This window comes from Oryctolagus cuniculus, chromosome 2 (genome assembly GCF_051225735.1).
Source record: "Oryctolagus cuniculus isolate XC-2025 breed Fujian yellow rabbit chromosome 2, ASM5122573v1, whole genome shotgun sequence".
Lineage (NCBI taxonomy): Eukaryota > Metazoa > Chordata > Mammalia > Lagomorpha > Leporidae > Oryctolagus > Oryctolagus cuniculus.
Genome location: NC_142868.1, coordinates 18303647 through 18330343, shown reverse-complemented (window position 1 = coordinate 18330343; position 26697 = coordinate 18303647). Strand labels below are relative to the sequence as shown.

At 38.3% G+C, this 26697-nt stretch overlaps 1 protein-coding gene across 1 annotated transcript in view; it reads right to left on the bottom strand.

Annotated features, from left to right (window-relative positions):
• Window positions 1–23327: 23327 nt before the first annotated feature.
• The window catches only part of LOC149127695 (uncharacterized), a 165790-nt gene continuing 162420 nt past the window's right edge, over window positions 23328–26697 (bottom strand). The window contains exon 6 of the mRNA XM_089326984.1: window positions 23328–23675. Within this exon, the coding sequence (XP_089183110.1) occupies window positions 23550–23675 (126 nt within the window). The 3' untranslated portion in view covers window positions 23328–23549. The remainder of the gene's footprint in view (window positions 23676–26697) is intronic.

The following is a 26697-nucleotide window of genomic DNA, read 5'->3' as shown; positions in this document are numbered from 1 at the left end:
CATCAAAGAAGGAGGTACCTTTCTCTGAAGGGAGGAGAGAACTTCCACTTTGACCATGGCCTTGCCTAAAAATTATCAGAGTTGGCGAACTCAGGGGGCTTCCAAAGCCTTGGCAACTCATGACAAGAGCCTAGGGTGATTACTGACACCATAAACAAGAGTGTCAATTTGTTAAGTCAACAACAGGCGTCACTGTGCACTTACTCCTCATGTAGGATCTTTGTCCTTAGTGTGCTATACATTGAGATTTAATGCTATAACTAGTATTCAAACAGTATTTTTCACTTTATGTTTCTGTGTGGGTGCAAACTGTTGAAATCTTTACTTAATGTATGCTAAACTGATCTTCTGTATATAAAGATAATTGAAAATGAATCTTGCTGTGAATGGAAGGGGAGAAGGAGTGGGAAAGGGGAGGGTTGCGGGTGGGAGGGACATTATGGGGCGGAAGCCATCGTAATCCATAAGCTGTACTTTGGAAATTTATATTCATTAAGTAAAAGTTAAAAAAATAAAAAAAAACACATGGTATGCTTTTTAATTTCAGCCACTGTAATGGTTTTAAAAATGTTCTCTCACATTGGTTTATTATGTATTTTTGGATGCCTAGTAACTCAAGCAACTTTCATGAATTTGTTGGCCATTTGTATACCTTCATTTGTGAATGATTCATTCAAGTCATTGTGCTCACTTTGAATTGATATGTTAGTCTCTTATGAAAGAGTGTCAAAGGTTTTCAGTATTTTCAGGAATGAAGTCCTATGTCAAAATTACACATTGTGATTATTTTCTAAGTATGGACCTTGATTTTTATTCTTAACACTTCATTTTAAAGAATAGGTTTTATTATAGATTAAACCCTAATCATTTATGGTTAGTCCTTCTTATATATATTTCAAGAAACCTTTGCCTACATCAAGATTATAAAGCTTCAGCCGGTGCCACAGCTCACTAGGCTAATCCTCCGCCTAGCGGCGCCGGCACACCGGGTTCTAGTCCCGGTCGGGGCGCCGGATTCTGTCCCGGTTGCCCCTCTTCCATGCCAGCTCTCTGCTGTGGCCAGGGAGTACAGTGGAGGATGGCCCAAGTGCTTGGGCCCTGCACCCCATGGGAGACCAGGAAAAAGCACCTGGCTCCTGGCTCCTGCCATCGGATCAGCGTAGTGCGCCGGCCACAGCGCGCCGGCCACGGCAGCCGTTGGAGGGTGAAACAACGGCTAAAGGAAGACCTTTCTCTCTCTCTCTGTCCACTCTGCCTGTCAAAAAAAAAAAAAAAAAAAAAGATTATAAAGCTTCTCAACCATGTTTCTTCCTAGAAATATTACATGTTGGCTTTTTTAAAGAAATTTCTTTTTTTTAGGATTTATTAATTTATTTGAAATTCAGAGTTACACACACACATACACACACACACACAGAGAGAGAGAGAGAGAGAGAGAGAGAGAAAGAGAGAAATGGTCTTCCATCTGCTGGTTCACTCCCCAGATGGCCACAACGGCCTGAGCTATGCTGATTGAAGCCAGGAGCTTCCTCCTGGTCTCCCACACAGGTGCAGGGGCACAAGGACTTGGGCCATCCTCTACTGCTTTCCCAGACCATGGCAGAGAGCTGGATTGGAAGTGGAGCTACCAGGTCTTAAACCGGTGCCCATATGGGATGCCGGTGCTTCAGGCCAGGACATTAACCCACTGCGACATAGCATCGGCCCCACTTATTGGCTTTTTAATATAAATTTAGAATAAAACTAACAAACCTAACAGTGTCAACAATAACAAAAATGCTTTCTTATATTTGGGTAGGAGCTACATTAAATCTAAAGGTTAATTTGGGAAGGATTACATCTTAAAAATATAGTCTTCTGGGGCTGGAGCTGTGGCGTAGCAGGTAAAGCCACCATCTGTAGTGCTGGCATCCCATATGCACGCTGGTTCAAGACCCGGCTACTCAACTTCCAATCCAGCTTCTGCTATGGCCTGGGAAAGCAGTGGAAGATGGCCCAAATCCTTGGGCCCCTGCACCCGTGTGGGAGACCTGTAAGAAGTTTCTGGCTCCTGGCTGCAGATCAGCACAGCTTGGGCCGTTGTGGCCATCTGGGGAGTGAACCAGCAGATGGAAGACCTCTCTCTACATCTACCTCCTACCTCCTACCTCCTACCTACCTCTACCTCTACCTCTACCTCTCCTTCTCTCTGTGTAACTCTGACTTTCAAATAAATAAATAGTTTTTTTTTAAAAAATATAGTCTTCGAGACAAGGAAAAGCTCCTGGCTCCTGCCATCAGATCAGCGCGGTGCGCTGGCCGCAGCACGCCGGACGCGGCGGCCATTGGAGGGTGAACCAACGGCAAAAGGAAGACCTTTCTCTCTGTCTCTCTCTCTCACTGTCCACTCTGCCTGTCAAAAAAAAAATATATAGTCTTCTAGTTCAATAATGTGGTAACCCTCTCCATTCTGAAATTCCTGTCAATCGCAAAATATTCATTTCCAAGTATTTTATGTTGTTGCTATCATTATATTATTTGCTTTTCAAATATATTAAATACATAATTTTGTTATATATAATTTTTTTTCCTGAACATTTTTTTTAAAAACTTTTATTTAATGAATATAAATTTCCAAAGTACAGCTTATGGATTACAATGGCTTCCCCCCCATAACATCCCTCCCACCCGCAACCCTCCCCTTTCCCACTCCTTCTCCCCTTCCATTCACATCAAGATTCATTTCTGTTTCTCTTTATATACAGAAGATCAGTTTAGCATACATTAAGTAAAGATTTCAACAGTTTGCACCCACACAGAAACATAAAGTGAAAAATACTATTTGAGTACTAGTTATAGCATTAAATCTCAATGTACAGCACACTAAGGACAAAGATCCTACATGAGGAGTAAGTGCACAGTGACGCCTGTTGTTGACTTAACAAATTGACACTCTTGTTTATGGCCTCAGTAATCACCCTAGACTCTTGTCATGAGCTGCCAAGGCTATGGAAGCCCCCTGAGTTCACTGACTCTGATCATTTTTAGGCAAGGCCATGGTCAAAGTGGAAGTTCTCTCCTCCCTTCAGAGAAAGGTGCCTCCTTCTTTGATGACCTGTTCTTTCCACTGGTATCTCACTCACAGAGATCTTTCATTTAGTTTTTTTTTTTTTCTTTTCCCCAGAGTGTCTTGGCTTTCCATGCCTGAAATACTCTCATGGACTTTTCAGCTGGATCCGCATTCCTTAAGGGCTGATTCTGAGGCCAGAGTGCTGTTTAGGACATCTGCCATTCTATGGGTCTGCTGTGTATTTCATTTCCCATGTTGGATCATTCTCTCCCTATTTTATTCTATCAGCTAGTATTTGCAGACACGATTCTTGTTTATGTGATCCCTTTGGTTCTTAGTCCTATCATTATGATCAATTGTGAACAGAAATTGATCACTGGGACTAGTGAGATGGCATTGGTACATGCCACCTTGATGGGATTGAATTGGAATCCCCTGGTATGTTTCTAACTCTACTGTTTGGGGCAAGTCAGCTTGAGCATGTCCCGAATCGCACATCTCTTCCCTCTCTTATTCCCACTCTTATATTTAACAGTGATCACTTTTCAGTTAAGTTTCAGCACTTAAGAAGAATTGTGTATTGATTACAGTATTCAACCAAAAGTATTAAGTAGAACAAACAAACAAAAATACTAAGAGGGATAACATATCAAGTTGCTCATCAACAGTCAGGGTGAGGGCTGATCAAGTCACTGTTTCTCATAGTGTTCATTTCACTTTAACAGGTTTCCTTTTTGGTGCTCAGTTAGTTTTCACCTATCAAGGAGAACAAGTGGTATTTGTCCCTTTGGGACTGGCTTATTTCACTCAGCATAATGTTTTCCAAATTCCTAACAGGGATCACTTTTCAGTTAAAATTTAAACACCTAAGAATAATTGTGTGTTAATTACAGAGTTCAACTGATAGTACTAGAACAAAAAAAATACTAAAATGGATAAAGTATTACATTGTACATCAACCATCAGGACAAGAGCTGATCAAGTCACTGTTTCTCATAGTGTCCATTTCACTTCAACAGGTTTCCCCTTTGGTGCTCAGTTAGTTGTTGCGGATCAAGGAGAACATATGATATTTGTCCCTTTGGGACTGGCTTAATTCACTCAGCATGATGTTTTCCAGATTCCTCCATCTTGTTGCAAATGACTGGGTTTCGTTGTTTTTGACTGCTGTATAGTATTCTATAGAGTACATGTCCCATAATTTTACTGTTGATGGGTATTTGGCTTGGTTCCAGGTCTTAGCTATTGTGAATTGAGCTGCAATAAACATTAATGTGCGGACAGCTTGTTTGTTTGCCAATTTAATTTCCTTTGGGTAAATTCCAAGTAGTGGGATGGCTTGGTTGAATGGTATGGTTATATTCAGGTTTCTGAGGAATCTCCAAACTGACTAAAAATCTTCCATGCTCATGGATTGGAAGAATCAATATCATCAAAATGTCCATTCTCCCAAAAGCAATTTATAGCTTCAATGCAATAGCAATCAAGATACCGAAGACCTTCTTCTCAGATCTGGAAAAAATGATGCTGAAATTTATATGGAGACACAGGAGACCTCGAATAGCTAAAGCAATCTTGTACAACAAAAACAAAGCCGGAGGCATCACAATACCAGATTTCAGGACATACTACAGGGCAGTTGTAATGAAAACAGCATGGTACTGGTACAGAAACAGATGGATAGACCAATGGAACAGAATAGAAACACCAGAAATCAATCCAAACATCTACAGTCAACTCATATTTGATCAAGGATCCAAAACCAATCCCTGGAGTAAGGACAGTCTATTCAATAAACGGTGCTGGGAAAATTGGATTTCCACGTGCAGAATCATGAAGCAAGACCCCTACCTTTCACTTTACACAAAAATTCACTCAACATGGATTAAAGACTTAAATCTAAGACCTGACACCATCAAATTATTAGAGAGCATTGGAAAAACCCTGCAAGATATAGGTACCGGCAATGACTTCTTGGAAAACACCCCAGAAGCACAGGCAGTCAAAGCCAAAATTAACATTTGGGATTGCATCAAATCGAGAAGTTTCTGTACTGCAAAAGAAACAGTCAGGAAAGTGAAGAGACAACCGACAGAATGGGAAAAAATATTTGCAAACTATGCAACAGATAAAGGGTTAATAACCAGAATCTACAAAGAGATCAAGAAACTCCACAAGATCAAAACAAACAACCCACTTAAGAGATGGGCCAAGGACCTCAATAGACATTTTTCAAAAGAGGAAATCCAAATGGCCAACAGACACATGAAAAAATGTTCAAGATCACTAGCAATCAGGGAAATGCAAATCAAAACCACAATGAGTTTTCACCTCACCCCAGTTAGAATGGCTCACATTCAGAAATCTACCAACAATAGATGCTGGAGAGGATGTGGGGAAAAAGGGACACTAACCCACTGTTGGTGGGAATGCAAACTGGTTAAGCCACTATGGAAGTCAGTTTGGAGATATCCTGAACCTTTTTAAACATATATCACTATCAGACTATTTTATAGGATTCCTAATAATTTTCTTTATAGTCAGAATCAGTAATTTTACACATTGCCTTCCAATCTGTTACCTGAATATCCTTTTTATTTCATTTTTTGTTATTCTAGAAGGACTTTCTAGTACTATATTGAATTGTTGCTGTGTCATCACAAGTAGGAAATATTTATATTCCATCATTATATGTGATGGCAGTTTTAGAATTTAAAATTAAAAACATAGATTATAATAGTTCAACATGAAAAGGTACTAAAGTGTATTAACTTGCATCTACATCTGTTGTGAGTAGAGCCTATTACTGTAATGTTTAAACCAATCTTGCATCCTGGGGAAAAATATCACTTGGTCATGAGAAATTACTCATTTTTAATAAGTTGCAATTTTCAATTTGATATTTTGTTGAGAATCTTTGAGTCTCTTTTCATGATATTGGTGTTTAATTTTCTTTTTTAGTAATGTATTTTTAAGGTTCAGGTATCAGGATTATGCTTATCATATAAAATTTGTTGGAAGGAACTCTACATCTCCCTTTTATCTGGTAGTATTCTTTTAGTAAAATTGATATTATATATCCCACAAATGTTTCATAGCATTTGCCAGTGAAACCACTTAGATATGAAATTTTCCTTGTTTATATATTTCTCTCTATGTATCTAAAATTTGAAAGTAAACAAGAGACTATTTAGGTTTTTTTCTAGCTCATTCATCTTTTTCTCATTTAAGCAAAATATATTTTCATAATACTTGGGTATTTTACCTAGTTATTGAATTTATCATAACAAGCTTACTCATATACTTCTCCATATTGCTTGTGACATTTGTAGGGTATACCTTGATGCTTACTTTTCACTTATTGTACTGATAATATTTATTTTACTCCCATTTATCTTTGTCATTTTTGAAAGGCATCTCTCAATTTTAATAATCTCTTCAAAGAATGAAGTCTTGGTTTGCTAATCTTATTTCCTTCTTCTAATTCACTGATTTCTTTTATGCTGTTATCCACTAATTCTCTGTTGAATTACTGCTTTTATAGTATAAGTAGAAATTAGATATAAATTTTAAATTTATCAACTTTAAATGGGCATTCAATACTTTAAAATTAAAAATAGATTTTAATGTATAATTATTGTTGTTGACAATGCTTTTATTTCTATTGATCAACCGTCATATCAATCATTGAAACATATTGAGATCTTTTAAATATCATGTATTTTTATGAACATATGTTAATTTGAAAAGAATTATTATTCTGTAGTTGTGTGCATAGCATTCTGTAAATGTTACTTTGGAGATTAGAGTTGCTGAAATCTTTGTGAAATCTTTGTATTCTCACTGATACTTTTTCATTTTGTTTTTTTCATTATAAGAGAATTATTAAAAATGGGATTATATCAAACTATGAAGCTTCTGCACAGCAAAGGACATACTCAACCAAGTGAAGAGGCAACTGACAAATGGGAGAAAATATTTACAAACTATGCAACTGATAAAAGATTAATATCCAGAATATATAAAGAGCTCAAGAAACACAATAACAATAAAATAAACAATCCAGTTGAAAAATGAGCAAAAGACATGAACAGACATTTTTCAAAAGATGAAAATCAAATGACCAACAGACACATGAAAAAATGCTCAAGATGACTAGCCACCAAGGAAAAATGTAAATCAAAACAACAATGAGGTTCACCTCACTCTCGTTAGAATGGTTATCATACAGAAATTAAAAAAAAAAAAAAACAAAAAACAATAAATGCTGGCAAGGATGTGGGGGGGAAATGCACCATAATCCACTGTTGGTGGGAATGTAAACTAGTACAGCCATTATGAACAATAGTATGGAGATTCCTCAGAAATCTGAAAATAGATCTACCATAAGACCTAGCCATCCCACTCCTAGATATTTTGCCAAAGGAAATGAAATCAGCATGTAAAACAGTTATCTCTACTCCCATGCTTATTATTACAATAGCTAAGATATAGAATCAATCCAGATGTCCATCAGTTGATGACTAGATTAAGAAAATGTGGAATATATGCACAACGGAATACTACTCAGCCATAAAAAAGAAAATGAAATCATGTCTTTTGCAATAAAATGGATGCAACTGGAAACCATAATGCTTAGTTAAATAAGTCAGTCTCAAAAGAGCAAATATATATTTTCTATGATCTGTGACAGTTAACATAAAATACAAAAAAAAGTGTAGGTTTTTTTTTTTTTCCCCAAATAGTAGAGTTAGAAACGTGCCTGGGGATTCCAATTCAATCCCATCAAGGTGGCATGTACCAATGCCATCTCACTAGTCCAAGTGATCAATTTCAGCTCACAATAGATCATACTGATAGGTCTAAGAGTCAAAGGGATCACATAAACAAGACTAGTATCTGCTAACACTAACTGATAGAATAAAAAAGGGAGAGAATGATCCAACATGGGAAGTGGGATACACAGCAGACTCATAGAATGGCAGATGTCCTAAACAGCACTCTGTCCTCAGAATTAGTCCTTAAGGCATTCAGATATGGCTGAAGAGCCCATGAGAGTATTTTAGGCATGGAAAGCCAAGACACTCTGGCAAAACAAAAACAAACAAACCAAAAAAACCAAGCAACAAAAAACAAACAAAAAAACTAAATAAAAGATCTCTGCGGGTGAGATCCCAGTGGAAAGAACAGGTCATCAAAGAAGGAGGTACCTTTCTCTGAAGGGAGGAGAGAACTTCCACTTTGACTATGACCTTGTCTAAGTAAGATTGAAGTTGGCGAACTCAAAGGCTTCCATAGCCTTGACAACTCATGACAACAGCCTAAGGAGATTACTGACGCCATAAACAAGAGTGTCAATTTGTTAAGTCAACAACAGGAGTCACTGTGTACTTACTTCTCATGTAGGATCTCTGTCCTTAATGTGTTGTCCAATATGAATTAATGCTATAACTAGTACTGAAACGGTATTTTACACTTTATGTTCTGTGTGGGTGCAAACTGTTGAAATCGTTACTTAATATATACTAAATTGATATTCTGTATATAAAGATAATTGAAAATGAATCTTGATGTGAATGGAATGGGAGAGGGAGCGGGAGTTGGGAGGGTTGTGGGTGGGAGGGAAGTTATGGTGGGGGGAAAAGCCATCGTAATCCATAAGCTATACTTTGGAAATTTATATTTGCTAAATAAAAGTTTAAAAAAGTGTAGTAATGAAATGGACATCCTGTGATATGATTGTTATTTGTAGCCCTTGTTTATATTCCTGTTGAACTGTGGTCTTTCTACTTTCTACTTGTTGAATATTATGATTAGTGGTGAAATAAGCCTTGATTATAGAGTGGATTAAAATTATATCTTCACAAAAAATAAAGAAAAACAGAAAGAAAGGAAGAAGGGATTGAAGGAGGGAGAGACGGCAGGAGGAAATTAAGATTATCTTCTTAGATTTGTACCTATGAAATGCATGAAACGTGTTCCGTTTATATTCATAAATTTTTTAAAAACTTCCTACTATTATTGATTTCTCTACTTACCTCTGCATTTGTTTTTTGAATTTAATTTTATGAGGTGCATACTTCCTGATGTTTTTCCCCTTTTACTATAGTAAAATGTCTCTATCTCTAATAGTATTTCTTGTCACTAGTTCAATATTATCTGATTAATATAGCCAACATAACTTTTTATTAGTTTTCCACATTACATTTTCTTATGTAGTTTTATTTCATTCTCTGTACATCTTTATAGCCAAACTACATTTCTTGCTAACAAACCCTAGCAGAGACATATTTTTGTTTTGCTGATAAACTTCATTTTAAGTACAGTATTTAAACAACTTGCATTTAATGCAGTCATATATTATTAGGTGTAAGGGTATATTCTACTATTTTTATATTTGTCACCTGATCTTCATTTCCATTTTCTTCTTGTGTACTTTTTTTGATTACTTGGATATATTTTAATTTTGTATTTTATATTCTCTTTTTCATTTACTATCTATACTTCTTTTAGTTAATGCTCTTACACTTAACAATATCCAACTTCAACATATCAAAGCCCATTTGGAGTCAATTTTTTTTTTCACTTCACACTGTACACTGATATTTCTCCCATCTCCTCTGACAAACCTCCCATTTCACTCTTTAGTTTACATTTCATAGACATAATGTTCTTTGCCTTTCCTTGTATCCTTGCTTTCATTCCTTTCCTTCATACACTTTTTAACCACACCTTCCATACAAGCATTACTATTTTTATATTATACAGCCAATAATTTTCAAGGAGCTTATGATAAGGATAACAAGATTTTATTTTATGATTTCTTATTTCTTGTTCTCTCTGCCTACCTCTAGATCTATAATTCTATCTGGTATCATTTGCTTTATCTTGAAGAAGATTCTGTAGCATTTCTTAAACTGCCTGTACACTGGTGGCATGTGAACTCAGTTTTTCTTTTTTCTGAAAACGTATTTATTTCATCCACATTTTAAAAAATGAATTGTCATTTTATTTTAAAAGCACAGAGGCAGAGAGAGAGTGAGACAGAAGACAAGCTGATAGAAGAGATCTTCCATCCCTTGGTTCACTTCCCAAATGCCTGCAACAGTGAGACCCTCTAATTTTGTAGATTCTACCTTCAAACTCTCAACTCAGTATTTTGTCAGTGATTAGTCTGGGCTTGGTTAAGTTTTAAGCAGAATAGATCTGAGACTATAGACTATTCTTGAGGGTTCTTACTCTGGTATCTCAATAAGATTCCAAAAAATGTTCATGAGATTTTTCTTCTCTAGACGGACTGAAACTTGAATGTCCCTCAGCACCATTAAGTTTCTTTTGTTTCTATACTGTGTCTCCACTTGAAGACTCAGTCAAGAACTCTTTAAGAACTTCTGCCGCACAGAATTCTTGCTTATCATGAAGAACTTCTTTTTGTCTCCAAAGTTGCTTCAGGAGTATACTTAGATTTTTTAGCTATTTCAGATCAACAGGAATCTTTACTTGGCTTTTAGCTCTTCATAGCATACTTAGAGATCCATTTCAGGCAAAGAACAAACAAAAAGTATGGGGCTCACCTTATAAATTGAAAATTTATAAATTACAAATTTCCTCTTTTCAAGAATCACATGGTGCATGTTTTCTGAAAGCCTCAAAGCCAATGATTCACATATTTTGTCCATTTGTATGGTCATTTGTGGCTGACAGTGATGTAATACCATATTTATTACTTCATTATGTTTTAGTATGGATTTAAATAAATTCCAATGCAGATCATGCATGCTTATAAATAAGACTCAGCCTCCTTTTAATCCAAACCAGGCTGTCCTTGACAGTCAGTGAAATAATTGTGCCCCCTCATATTATTTGGGTTATTCCATAAGCTTTTCTCTAAATAATCCTTTATCTGTCCTTCATGAATGACACTTCTTGATTGTTTTCACACTAGTCAAAAATCCCCATTAGACAAATTTCTTTCAATGTTACAGTAAATGTAGGGATATTCCCTGAAACAAATATTAGCTACAATTCAGTTTGACACATATTTTCCAAAGTCTCCAAATGAGTTTTACAATAATACGTTTGCATGAGCCCAAGATTCAGAGTTAAGAGAGTATACTACTTGACTTCTCAGACTCAGCCTCATAAACTGTGAAGTATCCCACAGCTCTTTTTGAATTATTAAATTCAGTCTGAAAAATGTTTGCTTTACTCTATGTCACCAATTAAAACATGCTTCCTCTTTGAGAGGAAGGGATAGAGCAAAGGACAAAGGACAGGATTTTCCCTTTCTCTCATTATCAAAAATCAATTTCTCAACATGGGTATTACTGCAGAAAGTCTGATTCTGAGGGCAAAAAAATCATGCCTATCTCATTAAAGTCTGCAGACTGGATGGCATCAAAACACCAACAGTGTTGGGAATTTGAACAGTAAGAATTCTATAAATTTAAGAGCTGGCTGTAGAGTCAATGAGAATAAATTACATTCAAGTAGCCCTGATTTTCAATAACTTATTCTGGCTAATTATTCATTTTTACCTCCACCAAATGAACAACTAATAATAGATGGTACCAATAGAAGCTGTTATCAAGTGCCAAGCAGAATGTTAAGTACTTTATATGGATTATTGCACATGATTAGCATTATTTATACTCATTATTCAGAAGAAGAAATAAAAGCTAGGGACTGTGAGGGAGAGATTTTCAGGTGGCCCTGAGATTCCCTGCTTTCTGGTGTCAATGTCCTATATAATCCTTTCACCTTCAGTGTGGGTGTGATTGGCTATGTCAAAGGTGAGAAATCACTCCCATTAATACAATGCGTTATGTAAGGTTCCATATTGCGGAGTAACTCACTGTAAACTGGAGCCTGTGAAGACACAAGTTGCCATGCGTACTGCAGCCACAGGAAACTAAATCTGCCAACAATCTGAGGGGATTTGGCAATGGATCCTTTCCCAATTGAGTGTCTCATGAGGACCCAACCTTGACTTAAACTTCAGTTGTAGATTTGTTAGGCACAAGGCAGATGACCGAGTGAAATCATGCCCTATTCCTTGACTCAGAGAAACTCTGAGGGAATGAACGCATGTTGTTTTTACGACAATAAATACATGGTAATTTGTGGTGAACCAATAATGGACCCAAGGGGTAAATCAAATCACTCAATGTTACAACAAGGACCAAAGCAGACCTATTTGAATTCACGGTGCTTGTTCCACACTAATATTTTTATGTGAGAGCTCACTCCTCTTCTTTACAGTACCTTGTTGCCAAAGTGAAAATACCGAGTTTCCATGGCAGTCAGGATTTTCAAATAAGTTTGAAACTCCACTGTGAAATCTGTTTGTCTTTTATGTGAAATGCAGGCAAAATTTTCATGTCTAAACAATAATAGCTGAATTTTTAAGCTCACCACGTGTGGGAGCTTTTCTTTGGGATGGGAGTGCATTTTCTTCTTTAACACTTTGATTCTCCTATGAGGAAGATACCTAATTACTTTCTGTTATAAACTAAAAATTACAGAGGTTATCATATTTCCTAAACATCTTGTAGCTCCTATGCAGCAAAGCATACATTTGAACCCACGTCTGACTGATCATAACACAGGGAATTAGGAGTCAGAGAAATCTGTAAGCTGGACAGAGATTCATATTTGGCCTAGGAAATGGGGGGAAAATAACAATGATACAGGTTGCAGTTGTAACTGCTAGTATCCCATGTAATTTGCACACAATCCTTTAAGGCAGATGGACCCACTTAGTGATTCCCACAAGCACCACACACTGGACTGGGTGTCAGAATAGCATTGCTGATCATAATTAATCTCATCCATCTACTCTGCAATTATTTACTGATTCCCCTCTCTGTTCTAGGCACACAGAAGACACTGGGAACAAAGGAAAAGAGGATCACACAGGAATTCAAGAAGCTCATAGTCTATAGAAGAAAGATAAGCGAATTTATTAATTATAATTATGGCCCAAATGTTGAATCTCTGTCTTCATAGGCTTTCTAATTTATTGGTAAATGATCAGAATCATCTCTGATTATGTAAACCTCAAACAATTGAAAACCTACTTAATTCATGACTTACTTTAATATGAGGTATTATTGGGACTGGTGTTGTGGTGTAGTAGTTTAAGCTGCCACCTGTGACACTGGCATCCCATGTGAGCACCAGTTCATATCCCCATTGATCTACTTCCAATCCAGTTTCCTGCTAATGTGCCTGAGAAATCAGCGGAAGATGGCCTGAGAATTTGGGACCCTGCCACCTTTGTGGGAGACTCTGATCAAATCCCAGCTTCCTGGCTTTAGCTTGGCTCTGCCCCAGCCATGTCAGCCATTAGGGAGAAGTGAACCAGCAAGTAGAAGGTTCTCTGTCTTCCCCTCTGTCTGAAACTCTGCCTTTCAAATAAATAAACCTTTTTAAAAAGAGAATGAAGTATTATTAGCAATACAAATGTAAAGTTATCTATGCATTTTAATAAAGTGACTAAACAGAATGATGTACCTATTAGAAGATATTTAGAAAAGACATTCCCATTTTGAAACCCTTGCAATGTTTTTCTTTAGTTTTTTTTTTTTTTCTTTCTTTCTTATTTTATACAAAGTAGAGAAGGGCCAGTTAAGCTGTTCCCATTTGGGAGCAAGCATTCACCTAGTGGTTCAGATGCCTGTGTTCCACATCAGAGTACCTCGGTGAAGTCCTAGCTCTAGCTTCTTACTCTAGCTTCCTGCTAAGGCAGATCCCTGAGGCAGTGATGATCTCTCAGTTAATTGTGTTCCTGCCACCCATGCGGAAGATCCGAACTGAGTTCCCAGCTCTTGGCTTTGGCCTAGCCCAGTCCTAGTGTTTGGGGAATGTACAAAAGATGGGAGTGATCTCTCTCCATTCTCAAATAAATAAAACAAAATAAAAATATATTCTAATTTAGATAGAGTATCTGGTTAGCTCAAGCTGGAGTGACTAACAGTAATAAGTATGAATATCTGTCCCTAGAGGAGACACTGCCTTTCTTCCCTGTTTTCATTTTTTTAAATAGTTATTTGTTTATTTAAAAGTAAGAGTTGCAGAGCAAGGTGAGGGAGAGAGCAAGATCTTCCATCCAGTAGTTCACTCCCCAAATAGCCTCAACAGGCAGGGCTGGGCCAGGCCAAAGCCAAGAGCCAGGAGCTTCTTCTACGTCTCCCACGTGGGTGACAGGGGCCCAAGCATTTGGGCCATCTTCCATTTCTTTTTCCTGGCCATTAGCAGGAGGCTGGATCAGAAGTGTAGCAGTTGGGACACAAACTGATGCCCCCATGGGAGGCCAGCATGGTGGACGGCGGCTTTATCCGCTCTGCCACAACACCGACTCCCCTGCGTACTTTCTATCTTTCCCCATCATAGAGCAGCTTTACTTCTGGGGTAGACCTTCAGTGACTATACATCCAGGACAATCCCTGCTCTCTAACACAGAGATGTTCCAATCAGGAATTGAATGTTCAGTTAATGGACATGGAAGCAAATGGAGCACCCAGCAGTAATAGGTAACCATTTTGTCACCATGAAAGCAGTCTATTTTAGCAATAGGGCAGAACAAGGAGACACAGTAAAGTAGGGCCTTGATGACACCGTCAGTGCCTAGATTAAATTCACTCTGTTCTTAGTCTTTTGTATTATATCCACCAACAATTCCTACCACCCTGGTATAAGCCAAAAATATGAATTTAATTTTCTCTTAAACATGGCTGTTATGAAACTTAAAGCTGCCTGTTTAGTAAAAAGTAGTTTTTCTGATGTCTTAAACTGAATCAATTTTATGGTTATGGATGGATGTTTAGAAGACTTGGTAAGTACACATGTTGATATACAAGTCTTAGAGACAACTCAACGTTGGAGCCTGCCTTCAAAGGAACCTCAAATATTTCTCACTTCCTGGTTTTTATGTCCTTACACAGACTCCTGCAGCACTGAATCAGGACAGGTTATAACTAATTGCAGAAATGACAATGTATGATTTCCAAACATAGGTCATACAAGGCACTGGCCCTCCCGCTTTAATCATGTCAGCATCATGAGGATTCTTTTTGTTTGTTTGTTTGTTTTTGACAGAGTGGACAGTGAGAGAGAGAGAGACAGAGAGAAAGGTCTTCCTTTGCCTTTGGTTCACCCTCCAATGGCCGCTGGCCGGCGCACCGCGCTGATCTGATGGCAGGAGCCAGGTACTTACCCTGGTCTCCCATGGGGTGCAGGGCCCAAGCACTTGGGCCATCCTCCACTGCACTCCCTGGCCACAGCAGAGAGCTGGCCTGGAAGAGGGGCAACCGGGACAGAATCCGGCACCCTGACTGGGACTAGAACCCGGTGTGCCAGCGCCGCAGGCGGAGGATTAGCCTATTGAGCCAAGGCACCGGCCATCATGAGGATTCTGACACAGCACTGTCTGGGATCATTCTCACACAGAAAAGAACTGAGACCTGCCACCAACAATCAGTCTCAAGTTAGCATTCCAGTGAACAAGCCACATTGCATCAAGTCCTCCAGTCTGTCAAGCCTGCAGACAGCTAGAACTCCCACCTACTTCTGATTGCAAATTGTGAGAAACCTGATTCAGAACCACCAGGCAAGACATTCTTGAATTTCTGATTCAGAAACAACATAATCAAAGATGCTTCTTTTAAGCCACTAAGCTTTCTATTTTATTTTTAAAATTTTATTTATTTATTTTATTGAGAGGCAGGGAGACATACAGAGAAATCCTCTCTCTCAACCCCTACTCATATAGCTGCAACACAAGGGCTGGGTCAAGCCAAAGCAAGGAGCCAAGAACTCAATCCAGGTCTCTTACAGGGGTGGCAGGAACCCAGCTCCTTTAACTGTCACCTGCTGTATTCCAGGGCATCCTCTGATAAGGGTTATAGGCATCTTTTTTTGTTAAGATTAATTTATCCATTTGAAAGGCAGAGTTAGAAAGAAAAAGAAAGAGAGAGAGAGAGGGAGGGAGAAAGAGAGAGAGAATCTTCCATTCACTGGTTGACTCCCCAAATGACTGCAACAGCCGGAGCTGAGCCAATTGAAAGCCAAAAGCCAGGAGTTCCTAGTCTCCCATGTGGGTTCAGAGGTCCAGGGAGTTGAGCCATCCCCCACTAACTTCCCAGGAGCATCAGCAGGGAGTTGGATCAGAAATGGAGAAGCCAGTGTTCGAAACAGTGCCCATTTGGGATTCTGGCACTGCATTTAGTGGCTTTACCCACTATACCACAGCTCCAGCCCCTACAGACATCTCGAATGGCATCTTAACCACTATGCCAAATGCCTGCCACTCAACTACTAAGTTTTGAAGTAAGTTGTTATATACCAATAAAAAACCAAATACCATTGGTAAACATTTCACAAGTTTGTAGTGTTTAGGAGAGAAATAAAAAATAATACATAGTATTTTCCTGATTCCAATATCTTGCAATGTTATTGAAAAGATAATAACATAAAGGAAGAATACACATTCTTTCCCCTATAGTTGTCACACAAAAATGCATCATTCCTTAAGTAAAAGACCAATATACTATATCCTATTTAAAAAGGTTAAATTGTGTAGTTCAAATATCTATGAAGTAATTACCTATAATTTTCTATAATCAACAATTATGTACAATGTACTTAAGAGCAGCTGAACATACATATTAGCTTAAATTATGCTTAAATGTTAAGGTGAGATGTGTGTTATATTAGTGTTAAGACAGGTTGGGATGTCTGCATCCCATAACCAAGTAGGTGGGTTTGAATCCCAGCTACACTTCCAATTCCAGCTTTCTGCTAAAGTGTACCCTGGAAGGCATCAGGTGATGGTTCAAGCAGTAAGATGTCTGTCACCAATGTGGGATACCTGGATTGCATCCCCAACTACTGAGTGTTTGGGGAGTGAACAAACAGATGGGAACTTAGTCTATCTCTTTGTTTCTCAAAAAGTTACTCCAACAACTTCAACCCTGCTTTTGTCAGGAAAGTACTAATAAAGCCACTATTCATTTTATTGTTGTTTTTTTTTTTTTTTTTTTTTTTTTTTTTTTTTTTTTTGACAGGCAGAGTGGACAGTGAGAGAGAGAGACAGAGAGAAAGGTCTTCCTTTTGCCGTTGGTTCACCCTCCAATGGCCGCCGCGGCCGGCGCGCTGCGGCCGGCGCACTGCACTGATCCGATGGCAGAAGCCAGGAGCCAGGTGCTTTTCCTGGTCTCCCATGGGGTGCAGGGCCCAAGCACCTGGGCCATCCTCCACTGCACTCCCTGGCCACAGCAGAGGGCTGGCCTGGAAGAGGGGCAACCAGGACAGAATCCGGCGCCCCGACCGGGACTAGAACCCAGTGTGCTGGCGCTGCTAGGCGGAGGATTAGCCTAGTGAGCCGCGGCGCCGGCCCCATTTTATTGTTTTAACATTCATTTATTTGTTTATTCAAAAGTCAGAGAGAGAGAGAGAGAGAGAGAAATAATCTTCCAATCATCCATCCCCTGGCTTACTCCCCAGATGGCTACAAGGGCTGGGGTTGAGCCGGGCTGAAGCCAGGAGCCAACAGCTTCTTTCAGGTCCTGGGGTAGCAGGTTCCCAAGCACTTGGGTCATCTTGTGCTGCTTTTCCCAGGCCATTAGCAGGGATTGGAAATGGAGCAGCCAGCACACCACCCCAGTGCCAATATGGGATGCTGGCATCACAGGTAGAGGCTTTATCTGCTATACCACAATGCCAACCCTGACACTGTTTACTTTAAAAACTTCAAATTACATCTTAAAATCTTTAATTCTTACATTAGAATTCGAAAATTTCCTGTTTGGCTAGTGGAATATTCTAGATCATTAAAAAACAATTTCTATTGTAGGGTTATAGGAGCTGTCCTAGGAGTAGCTTGTGAGATGCAAGATAGAGAATGAGCTGATCCAGTGATCAGTCAATAACCAATAATTTTATCAAATTAACATTTGAATTAAAGATGATAAGCTCAACACTCCTCATAAATTCCTAAATATTAGAAATTCAAAAATAGATATTATCCCATCAAGATAGAAGAATGAAGGGAAGAATATGACCATGGAGTTTTGCTGAAGATTATATCATTTGAGAGGCTAAAACATGGTATTTCTCTGACCTACAAAGTAACTATATAGAAGATAATGAAATACAAACTGAGGATCACTTTAATACTAAGCAAAAACTCAGTAGATATGTTTAGGGTTCTGCAAGGATGGTAACTCTAATACGTGAAAATCAAGCGCTATAATCTGGTGAGCAATTTGCTGGAGAAACAGGAACATCTAACGCCAATGATTTCATTAAGCTACTAGATTCCTTTTGATTAAAATGAACAATTGGTGTTCCACCACCTGACAATGGAAGCATTTCATCAGCGCAGCTAGTTAAAATACCGCAGTGTTGTCTCGCTTATCACTGCTTCCATATGAAACTCCTAAGAATAGAGCTGCCTCAGCCCAACAGCTGGAAAACCCCACTTCTGAGATAAGAGAGGTTGTGTTCATCATGACAAAAAGTGCAATATTATGAAGGAATTTGTGGAAATAATAGGATCTACATGGAATTGCGGAGGACAATTTAACAAATGTGTCCAGACACTGACTTATGTTTTAAGCTCCTCTTCAAAACAGGCATTGCATTCATGGCTGCTATCAAACTTGTGTGTGGCTTTCAGCTTTGGATAATCACATGTAGCTATTCTGTGTCTCCTGCTCTTCCACCCCCCCCCCCACCCCCGACAACAGAAATGACATTTAACAATCAAAACTTCAAGAAAAGAATTTACTACAGCCAGGTTTCTAAATCTAATAACGAGTTCCAGGCTTCCAGCCTTCCTCACACCTTCCTGCCTTCCCTTCCTTCGCTTTCTCTCTTCCTTCCTCCTCCCACCCTCTTCCCTCCCTTGCTTCCTTCCTCCCTCCCACCCACTTCCCTCCCTTGCTTCCTTCCTCCCTTCCTTTCTTGCATTTTTCTTTCTCCCTCCCTCCCCTTCTTGACATAAACATTCATTTTAGCAGAAATAAAAAATAACAACTTGGCAGGCATCGAACAGTTATTAAAAGTGTATTTAGGGTCCTGCCACTGTGGCATAGAAGTAAAGCTGCCACCTGCAGTGCCGGCATCCTGTATGGGCACTGGTTAGAGTCCCGGCTGGGAAAAGCTGTGGAAGATGGTCCAAATGGTTGGGCGCCTGCACCCACATGGGAGTCTCTGAAGAAGCTCTTGGCTCCTGGCATCCTCCAGGGCTTGTGGCCATCTGGAGGGTGAACCAGTGTATAGAAGATTTTCTCTCTCTCTGCAACTTTTTCAAATACATAAACATTTTAAAAAGTTGGATTTAAGCATGTGACTCTTGAGTAAATAAGAATTATAATAAACTCCTTATCGTAGAGAATTCTGCAGCTTACGAAATGTTCTCCAATCTGCTCATTATTTGATATTCCAAATGATTATGTAATGAAGAAAATCTCAGCATAGCCATAACCACATTGTATATGGGTGACTGCCTGGCTATCAGCTCTTGAAACAGAGAACTAGCCAGTGCCCTGACAACGCTGTATACTAGATCTCAATTTTTTTTCCCATCAAGGTGGCATGTACCAATGCCACCTCACTAGTCCAAGTGATCAATTTCAGTTCACAATTGATCATAATGATAGGTCTAAGAGTCAAAGGGATCACATAGATCTCAATTTAATACCATAAATAGTAGGCACTTGGTAATTAGCTGCTAGATAAATAAATGGATTTTTCAGTGAGTGAAAGCATATGCAAAAGGTCAAGCCTTTGGTCTCTAATCAGATTGCCAAGGTGTGAGGCCCAGATCTATCGCTTCAAAACTTTGCAACTTTGGGAAAAGTGTTTTAGTGTATTGTTTTCTTCATATAAACACAGGATACTAATGGAGCACATCTCACTGGAAAGAGACTTATATGCGACTAGACAATACACATAAAGTGCAGAGTAGAGACTGACATTGAGTATATGGTAAGTGCTCAATATATACTTGGTGAACCAATGGATAATGCAATAATTAAGAGATCTAACACTCAAAAAAATGTCTATGACTCCACAATAAGCTCCTTCTATTACCCTCCATTAAAGTTTATCCAAGAAACCTTTAGTTCCTATGACTTCCCTCTCAGGGCATTAATTTAAATGTGGCACAGCTAATTAAGTTTCTGGGATTCCCACATTCCATTCTGGAGTGTGCATTACCAGTCCTTGCTACTCCACTACCCATCCAGCTTCCTGCTAATGTGCACCCTGGGAAATAGCAGATGATGGCTCATGTACTTGGATTCCTGCTACCTACACAAAAGACCTGTAGGAATAGAACTCTTGGCTTCTGGCTGACTCAGCCTCTGCTGCTGTGGGCCTTTGGAGAGTGAAAACAGTCGATGGAAGATCTGTCTTTCCCTCTCTCTCTCTGTCACTCTGTCTTTCAAATAAACAAACTTTTTTTTTTTTTTAAAGCTACGTAGCTAATGGGCTGGCACAAACACTAGACCAAGTCCTGAGTGGATCCTAACCAGACCTGGTGAAGAGTTCAAATTAACTTTCATTGAGGATTCCTTTAAGTTTGTGCTGGAACTAGATTTAAATTGTTGGAGCCATCTAACCTAACAAAAGGATGGAGTTACATTTTAATAGCTTAATTTTATGGTTGTGATCTGTTCTTAGTAAACTAAGCTCACTGAGGGCAAGGCCTTGTTCCTTAGACTCTCACACATCTCCAGGCACCTACTGGGTACTCTAAAAATATGTGCTGAATGAGGGCTCTTCCTTAAGTAAATCTATGTCAATTATTTATATTATATTATATTACATTAAAATTGTTTAAGAAGTTATAATAAGTACAGCACATATGCTAAAATGCACTGTTTCAAAATCTCACATAGTGAACACCATCAGTACAATGAATCACACAGTTATAAGTTCTGACTTGAATAAAATACTTCCCACATTTTTATGCATTCCTTTAATCTTTCACTTAATCAACAAATATTGATTAAACACTTACTCTGTCCCAGGCACATGTAGGTACCTTAGATAAATTGATGGGCAAAATGAAGAAAGATTTCTGCCCTCATGGAGTTTACATTTTTATTATGAATTGACAAATTATAATCACTCATTTATGAGGTACAAAATGATGATTTATGAATACAATATAGAATAATTAAATGATGACAGTTAAAATCCATCAATCAAGCCCTGGGCATTTTTTATATGAGAACATTTGAAATTTATTTTATCAATTTCAAAATTTATAATAATCTATTATAAATTATTTTCTCCGTACTGTGAACCAGATCTCAGAAAAAAAAGTCATACGTATTTCTCCTGTTTAACTCATATTGTTTGCCCTTCACCCATTATCTCACAATTTCCCCAGCCTCTGTAAACACCCTTCTAATTTTTGTTTCTATAAATTTGATTGCTTTAGATTCCGCACATAAGAGAACATGTGGTAATTGTCATTCTGTGCCTGGCTTATTTTGTTTATTATAATGTTTTCCAATCCATGACGCTTATGTTCTAAGGAAAGACTGACTATAAGCAGTAAATTATACAGTTTATTGTAAGGGAATGAAGTGCCATGGAATGCAGTGGTGATTACAGGAGTGAGTGGAACCCATGCATTTGATTAGGGTGATCAGGACAGGCTTCCCTGAGACGATGACATGAAAGCAGAGACTTGTAGCAAGTGAGGGAGTTCTCCAGGGAGACATCTGGGGTGAGATAATTGCATGCCATCTTGGGAAACAAGATAAAATCTATGCACAACACCAAAACCACAATATTTGGGGTGGGGGTAGGGCTCCTGCACAGTGGTCAGGAAAGCATCTCCACACTCTATAATGCAGTGCCTGGATTGGAGTCTCTGCTCAGTTTCTGAGTCTGGCTTCCCACTAACATGAACCCTGGGAGGCATAGGTGATGGCTCCCGTAACTGAGTTCCTGCCATCCACGTGAGACCCCTGGATTGTGTTCCAGGATCCCAGCTTGGGCTTGGCCCAACAGCACCTCAGACTGTTGTATTTGTGAAGTGAACCAACAGATTGGAGGTTTCTGTCAGTATATCTGTATCTTTCTCTGTCTCTTTCAAATACATAATTTCATGAAAAATAGGTTAAAGATGTAAATATAAAGTACCAAACAAATAATGTTTCAGAAAATAATATAGAATAACTTTGACAGTGAGTTGCTAGATAATTAAAATTCTCTAGTTACCAAAGCATTATTTAATTTGACTATATTTTATTAATCAAATGAAGAAAGTAAGAAGACAAGGATGGATTGGGAAAAAATGTATTTTCATCCTATACAAGGGACACAGAACTAAAATCCAAAATATACAAATATTTTCTACAAATCAATAAGAAATGGCAATAGCCAAACAGAAAAGCAGTGAGTAAGACTTGAACAGATATTTCACAAAAGAGGATATGCAAATAGCTTATTGCCACAAGAAAAGGCATTCATCCTTACTAGTCATGATAGAAATGTAAATTACCATGGCTAAAAATATCAATTGTTTTGGAGGATGTGGAACAACTAGAACACTTAGGTACTGATGGAGAGACTATAAATTGACATATTTTGGAAAGTAGTTTGACATTAAAGTTGAGAATATGTGTCCTGTAACTTAGTAATTTCATTTCTAGTTCTGTATCCCAGTGAGCTATGCGTATGCAAAAATCAAGAGACATGAACAAGAATGCCTGTAACAGTGTTCTTTAAACTAACTTAAATAAAACAACAAACAATATGCCCATCAATGCTGGAATGCAAAAAGACTGTAGAATACTCATACAATGCACAGCAATGAAAAAGAGCAAACTACTATTGCACAACACACAGGGAATCCCACAAACACGGCAGCGAGTAAAAGATATCAGAAACAAACAACACAAAGACCCAAAGACCACCTAAACCCATTTATAAAACGTTGAGATTCATACAAATATGAACTATTCAGAGATGCATAGCTGGTGTGTGATATTTATAACAGAGAGGTTGATATTAAAAATCAAGACAGCAATTACATATTGGAAGAGAAAAGGTTAGTAACTCAGAAGGAATACATGAAGGGCTTTTGAGATGCTGCCAATATCCAAATTAGTCTTGGTGTTTTTCATGGAAGCTTCTTTATAAACATATATTAAGATGCCAATTTGTATTTTAGGTAATTTTAAATTTTTTATAATTAGAAGTTCTGATGTAATTAGAAAAAGCACTAAAACATCAAATAATTTAAGTGGGGATAACTAGAGAGAACAAGTACAGAAAATACTTTTCAGGAAGTGTTTTAAAATAGGACAGATATTGCAGTGGCTATTTGGGACAGTAGTGTCAAGGGGAGGATTGATGGGAGAAATGGATGCAGGAGAAAGCCGATGTAAGAGAAATAAAGAATTCCTGAAGCCAGAACTTTGAGCAGCCAGGAAGCAATGCATACGATTTGGCATTAAATAGGAGAATGGCAGCTTCATCCAAGGGACCAGGCTGGCAGAAATGAGCAGTGCTGGAAGGCAAGTTCTTGTGGTGGTGCCCTGCAAATACTCTCTTGTGGTAGTTTCCACTTTCTCAGGGAGCTGGGAAGAAAAGTTACTGGCTGTAGGAGGGAATGGGAAAATTGTTAGGGGTTGAGAAGACAAAGGTAGGTGTAAAATAATCCTTCATGAAAGTAGAAGAATGGACTGAGAAAGTACAGTAGAAACACCAGGTAGCAAGAAGATCCTCTTCAAGTTAGTGGAAATGAGTACAGAAGAATCCACAAATTGTGTTTTTTCCTCCGGCCCTATTCAGCTGCACAGATGCAGGTTTTGATTTTTAAACACACATACCCCACACAAAGGAACTTCCAAAAGTTCATATAAATGAATGAAAAGTTCATTTTTCCATATTTTTAAAATGTATACAGTTTTGTCCCATTAAATACCTTTTCCATTTATTATGAAAACTGTTTTAAAATAAACTATACTCATACTTTTTAAAATGTTAGATCTTCTAAATGCCATTCCCTCAAATGTCCTCAATTGCCAGGGTTGGGCCAGGTCAAAGACAGAAGCTGGGAATTCAAACTAGGTCTCCCACATGGGTGGCAGGGACCCAAACATTTGAGTCATCACCCGCTACCTCTCAAGGTGCATGAGCAGGAAGCTAACGTTGGAAGCGAAGCCAAGAACTTCAACTTAGGCACTCTGATATGGAATCTGAGTATCCCAAGCAGCAGCTTAACCTCTGCACCAAATATTGGCCTCAAATTCATACTTTCAATTTCATTTTTTTCCATGAACTTTCATAGGTACCCTGGTATATATATATACACTGAACTACATCCAGTTAAATGCATATGTATGTATGTCAATGTACATGTGTCTATTTTCTGTCTCACTTCATTAGAATGAAGATCCAGGTACTTTTTTCTCTTACATATCACTGTACCTCCAACACATTAAGTAGAGTTGAAAGTTCAGTAGAGTCTCAAGTTCTGTTGAATAATGATGGGAACATCTGTTTAAAATTATTAATATTTTTCCTTTAAACAAAAATTATATTCTTTCAAACATCTAATTCATTTCACAGAGGGAGGAAGAGAAAGGGTGGGAGTACGGGCTGGAGGGAGGGTGGAAGAGAAGTGTTGCTATATTCCTAAGTCTGTATAAATGAAATACATGAAACTTGTATAACTTAAATAAAATTTAAGAAAAAGAAGGAATGAGGAAGGGGGTAGAAAGAGACCATACCAATAGTTACGAATTACACTTAGCTGGAAAGAGTGATTTCTGGAATTCTATTGAAAAATAGAATGACTAGGGTTAGCAATACTGTATTGAGTAATTTCAAAATTTCTAGAAGAGATTTTGAATGTTCTCACCACACAGTAATGATAAATATATGATGTGATAGATATACTAAATATCCTGATTCAAAACATTTTGCATTGTATACATACATGAAAATGTTTGGGTTTTTTTTGACAGGCAGAGTTAGACAGTGAGAGAGAGAAACAGAGAGAAAGATCTTTCCATTGGTTCACCCCTAAATGGCTGCTATGGCCAGTGCGCTGCACCAATCCAAAGCCAGGAGCCAGGTGCTTCCTCCTGGTCTCTCATGTGGGTGCAGGGGCCAAAGCACTTGGACCATTCCACTGCCCTCCTGGGCCACAGCACAGAACCGGACTGGAAGAGGAGCAACCAGGACCAGAACTGGCACCCATATGGGATGCTGACGCCGCAGGCAGAGGATTAGCCTAGTGAGCCACGGTGCCAGCCCCACCTTTATGTTTTAGGGTACTGTGTAACAGTTTACTTCCAAAGATGTCTAGTCACACAAGTTTTAAATTAAACATCTTAGGTAGTAATTAATAAGACCAACTCATCAAAAATGACAATAACACAAGAGAGCAGAAGGTAACAAATATATTGGGAGATGAAACCAAAATTTTAAAAATTTTGATGGGCTGAAGAAGTATATTAAATCTAGCAAGTTAAACTTCAGCAGAAAAATGTATAAAGATATTCACAAGACCATTTGGCTTCCCAGAACATGGCCACAAATACTAATTGCTTAGGCAGCCACAGGCTTGATAAGTACCTGTGATGAAATGGAACTGCCCCCAAAGGAGCTAATGTGATCTTAATCCACATTAATAAAAATATATCTTAAACAAATGAGATGGGAATATCTATATCCTATCCCACCTCTGTGCTACGGATAACACACCTAATGTATTCACTCAACTCTAAGCCTCACAATTTAAAGCAAGTTAGGACATTTTCAGAGGACACTAAATAAGATGCTGAAGAAATTTTGAAGTCTTACCTAAAATAATTCTTTAAATAAATGAAGTATTTCCTTAGGAGAAGGCAAAAATCAGTGAGGATAATAATCTGCTTCAAATATTTTAGCATCAATATGTAGAAGAGGGATTCTACTCATTCATTATAGTAACATTAGGGCAATGAGCAAAACACAGAGGCACATATGGTCCTTATGTAATAAAGTATTAAGTGGAGTCTTAAGCACAACGTGATTTTAAATTAGAAAACTTCTTTTTGGGAGTTTGTCATAAATTTCTGCATCCCAACTTAGAAAATAGAATTTGTCTTTAGAACACATCTATCATTTGTTCAAAGATAGATCCCTCTGGTGAGATCCTTTAGTCACACTGGTGCAAGGCAAAAATCTGTTGATTGTTCTTGAGGGAAACTGTATTAGCTGGAATAGTCCAAATGCAATCATCAGATACTCTGCTTACTATCTCAAAGTATTTGACCATTGGGTTTATGTATTCTTGCTTACGGATCTCTTAGCTCCTAAAAGAGCTAGAGATCAAACAAAGATGCAGTATGGAATCTTCAAATCAACCTGTGAAAAAGGAATGGGTTACGTTACATAGGCCCTGCACTTCCACCCATTCTGGGACTTCTCCCTGAGCTACTGCATACCAGGCGCTATTCCAAGTGCTCAGCATATGGTAGGGAACAAAAGGTTCTTTTCACAGAAGTCAGGTTTCCTAACTACCACGTATCTTCACATCAACTCAACTCTCGCTCTCTCAGTAAGGTCTATTCAGACCTCCCAACTGAAAACCACAACTTCTTTCACCACTTTCCATTCCCACCCACCCC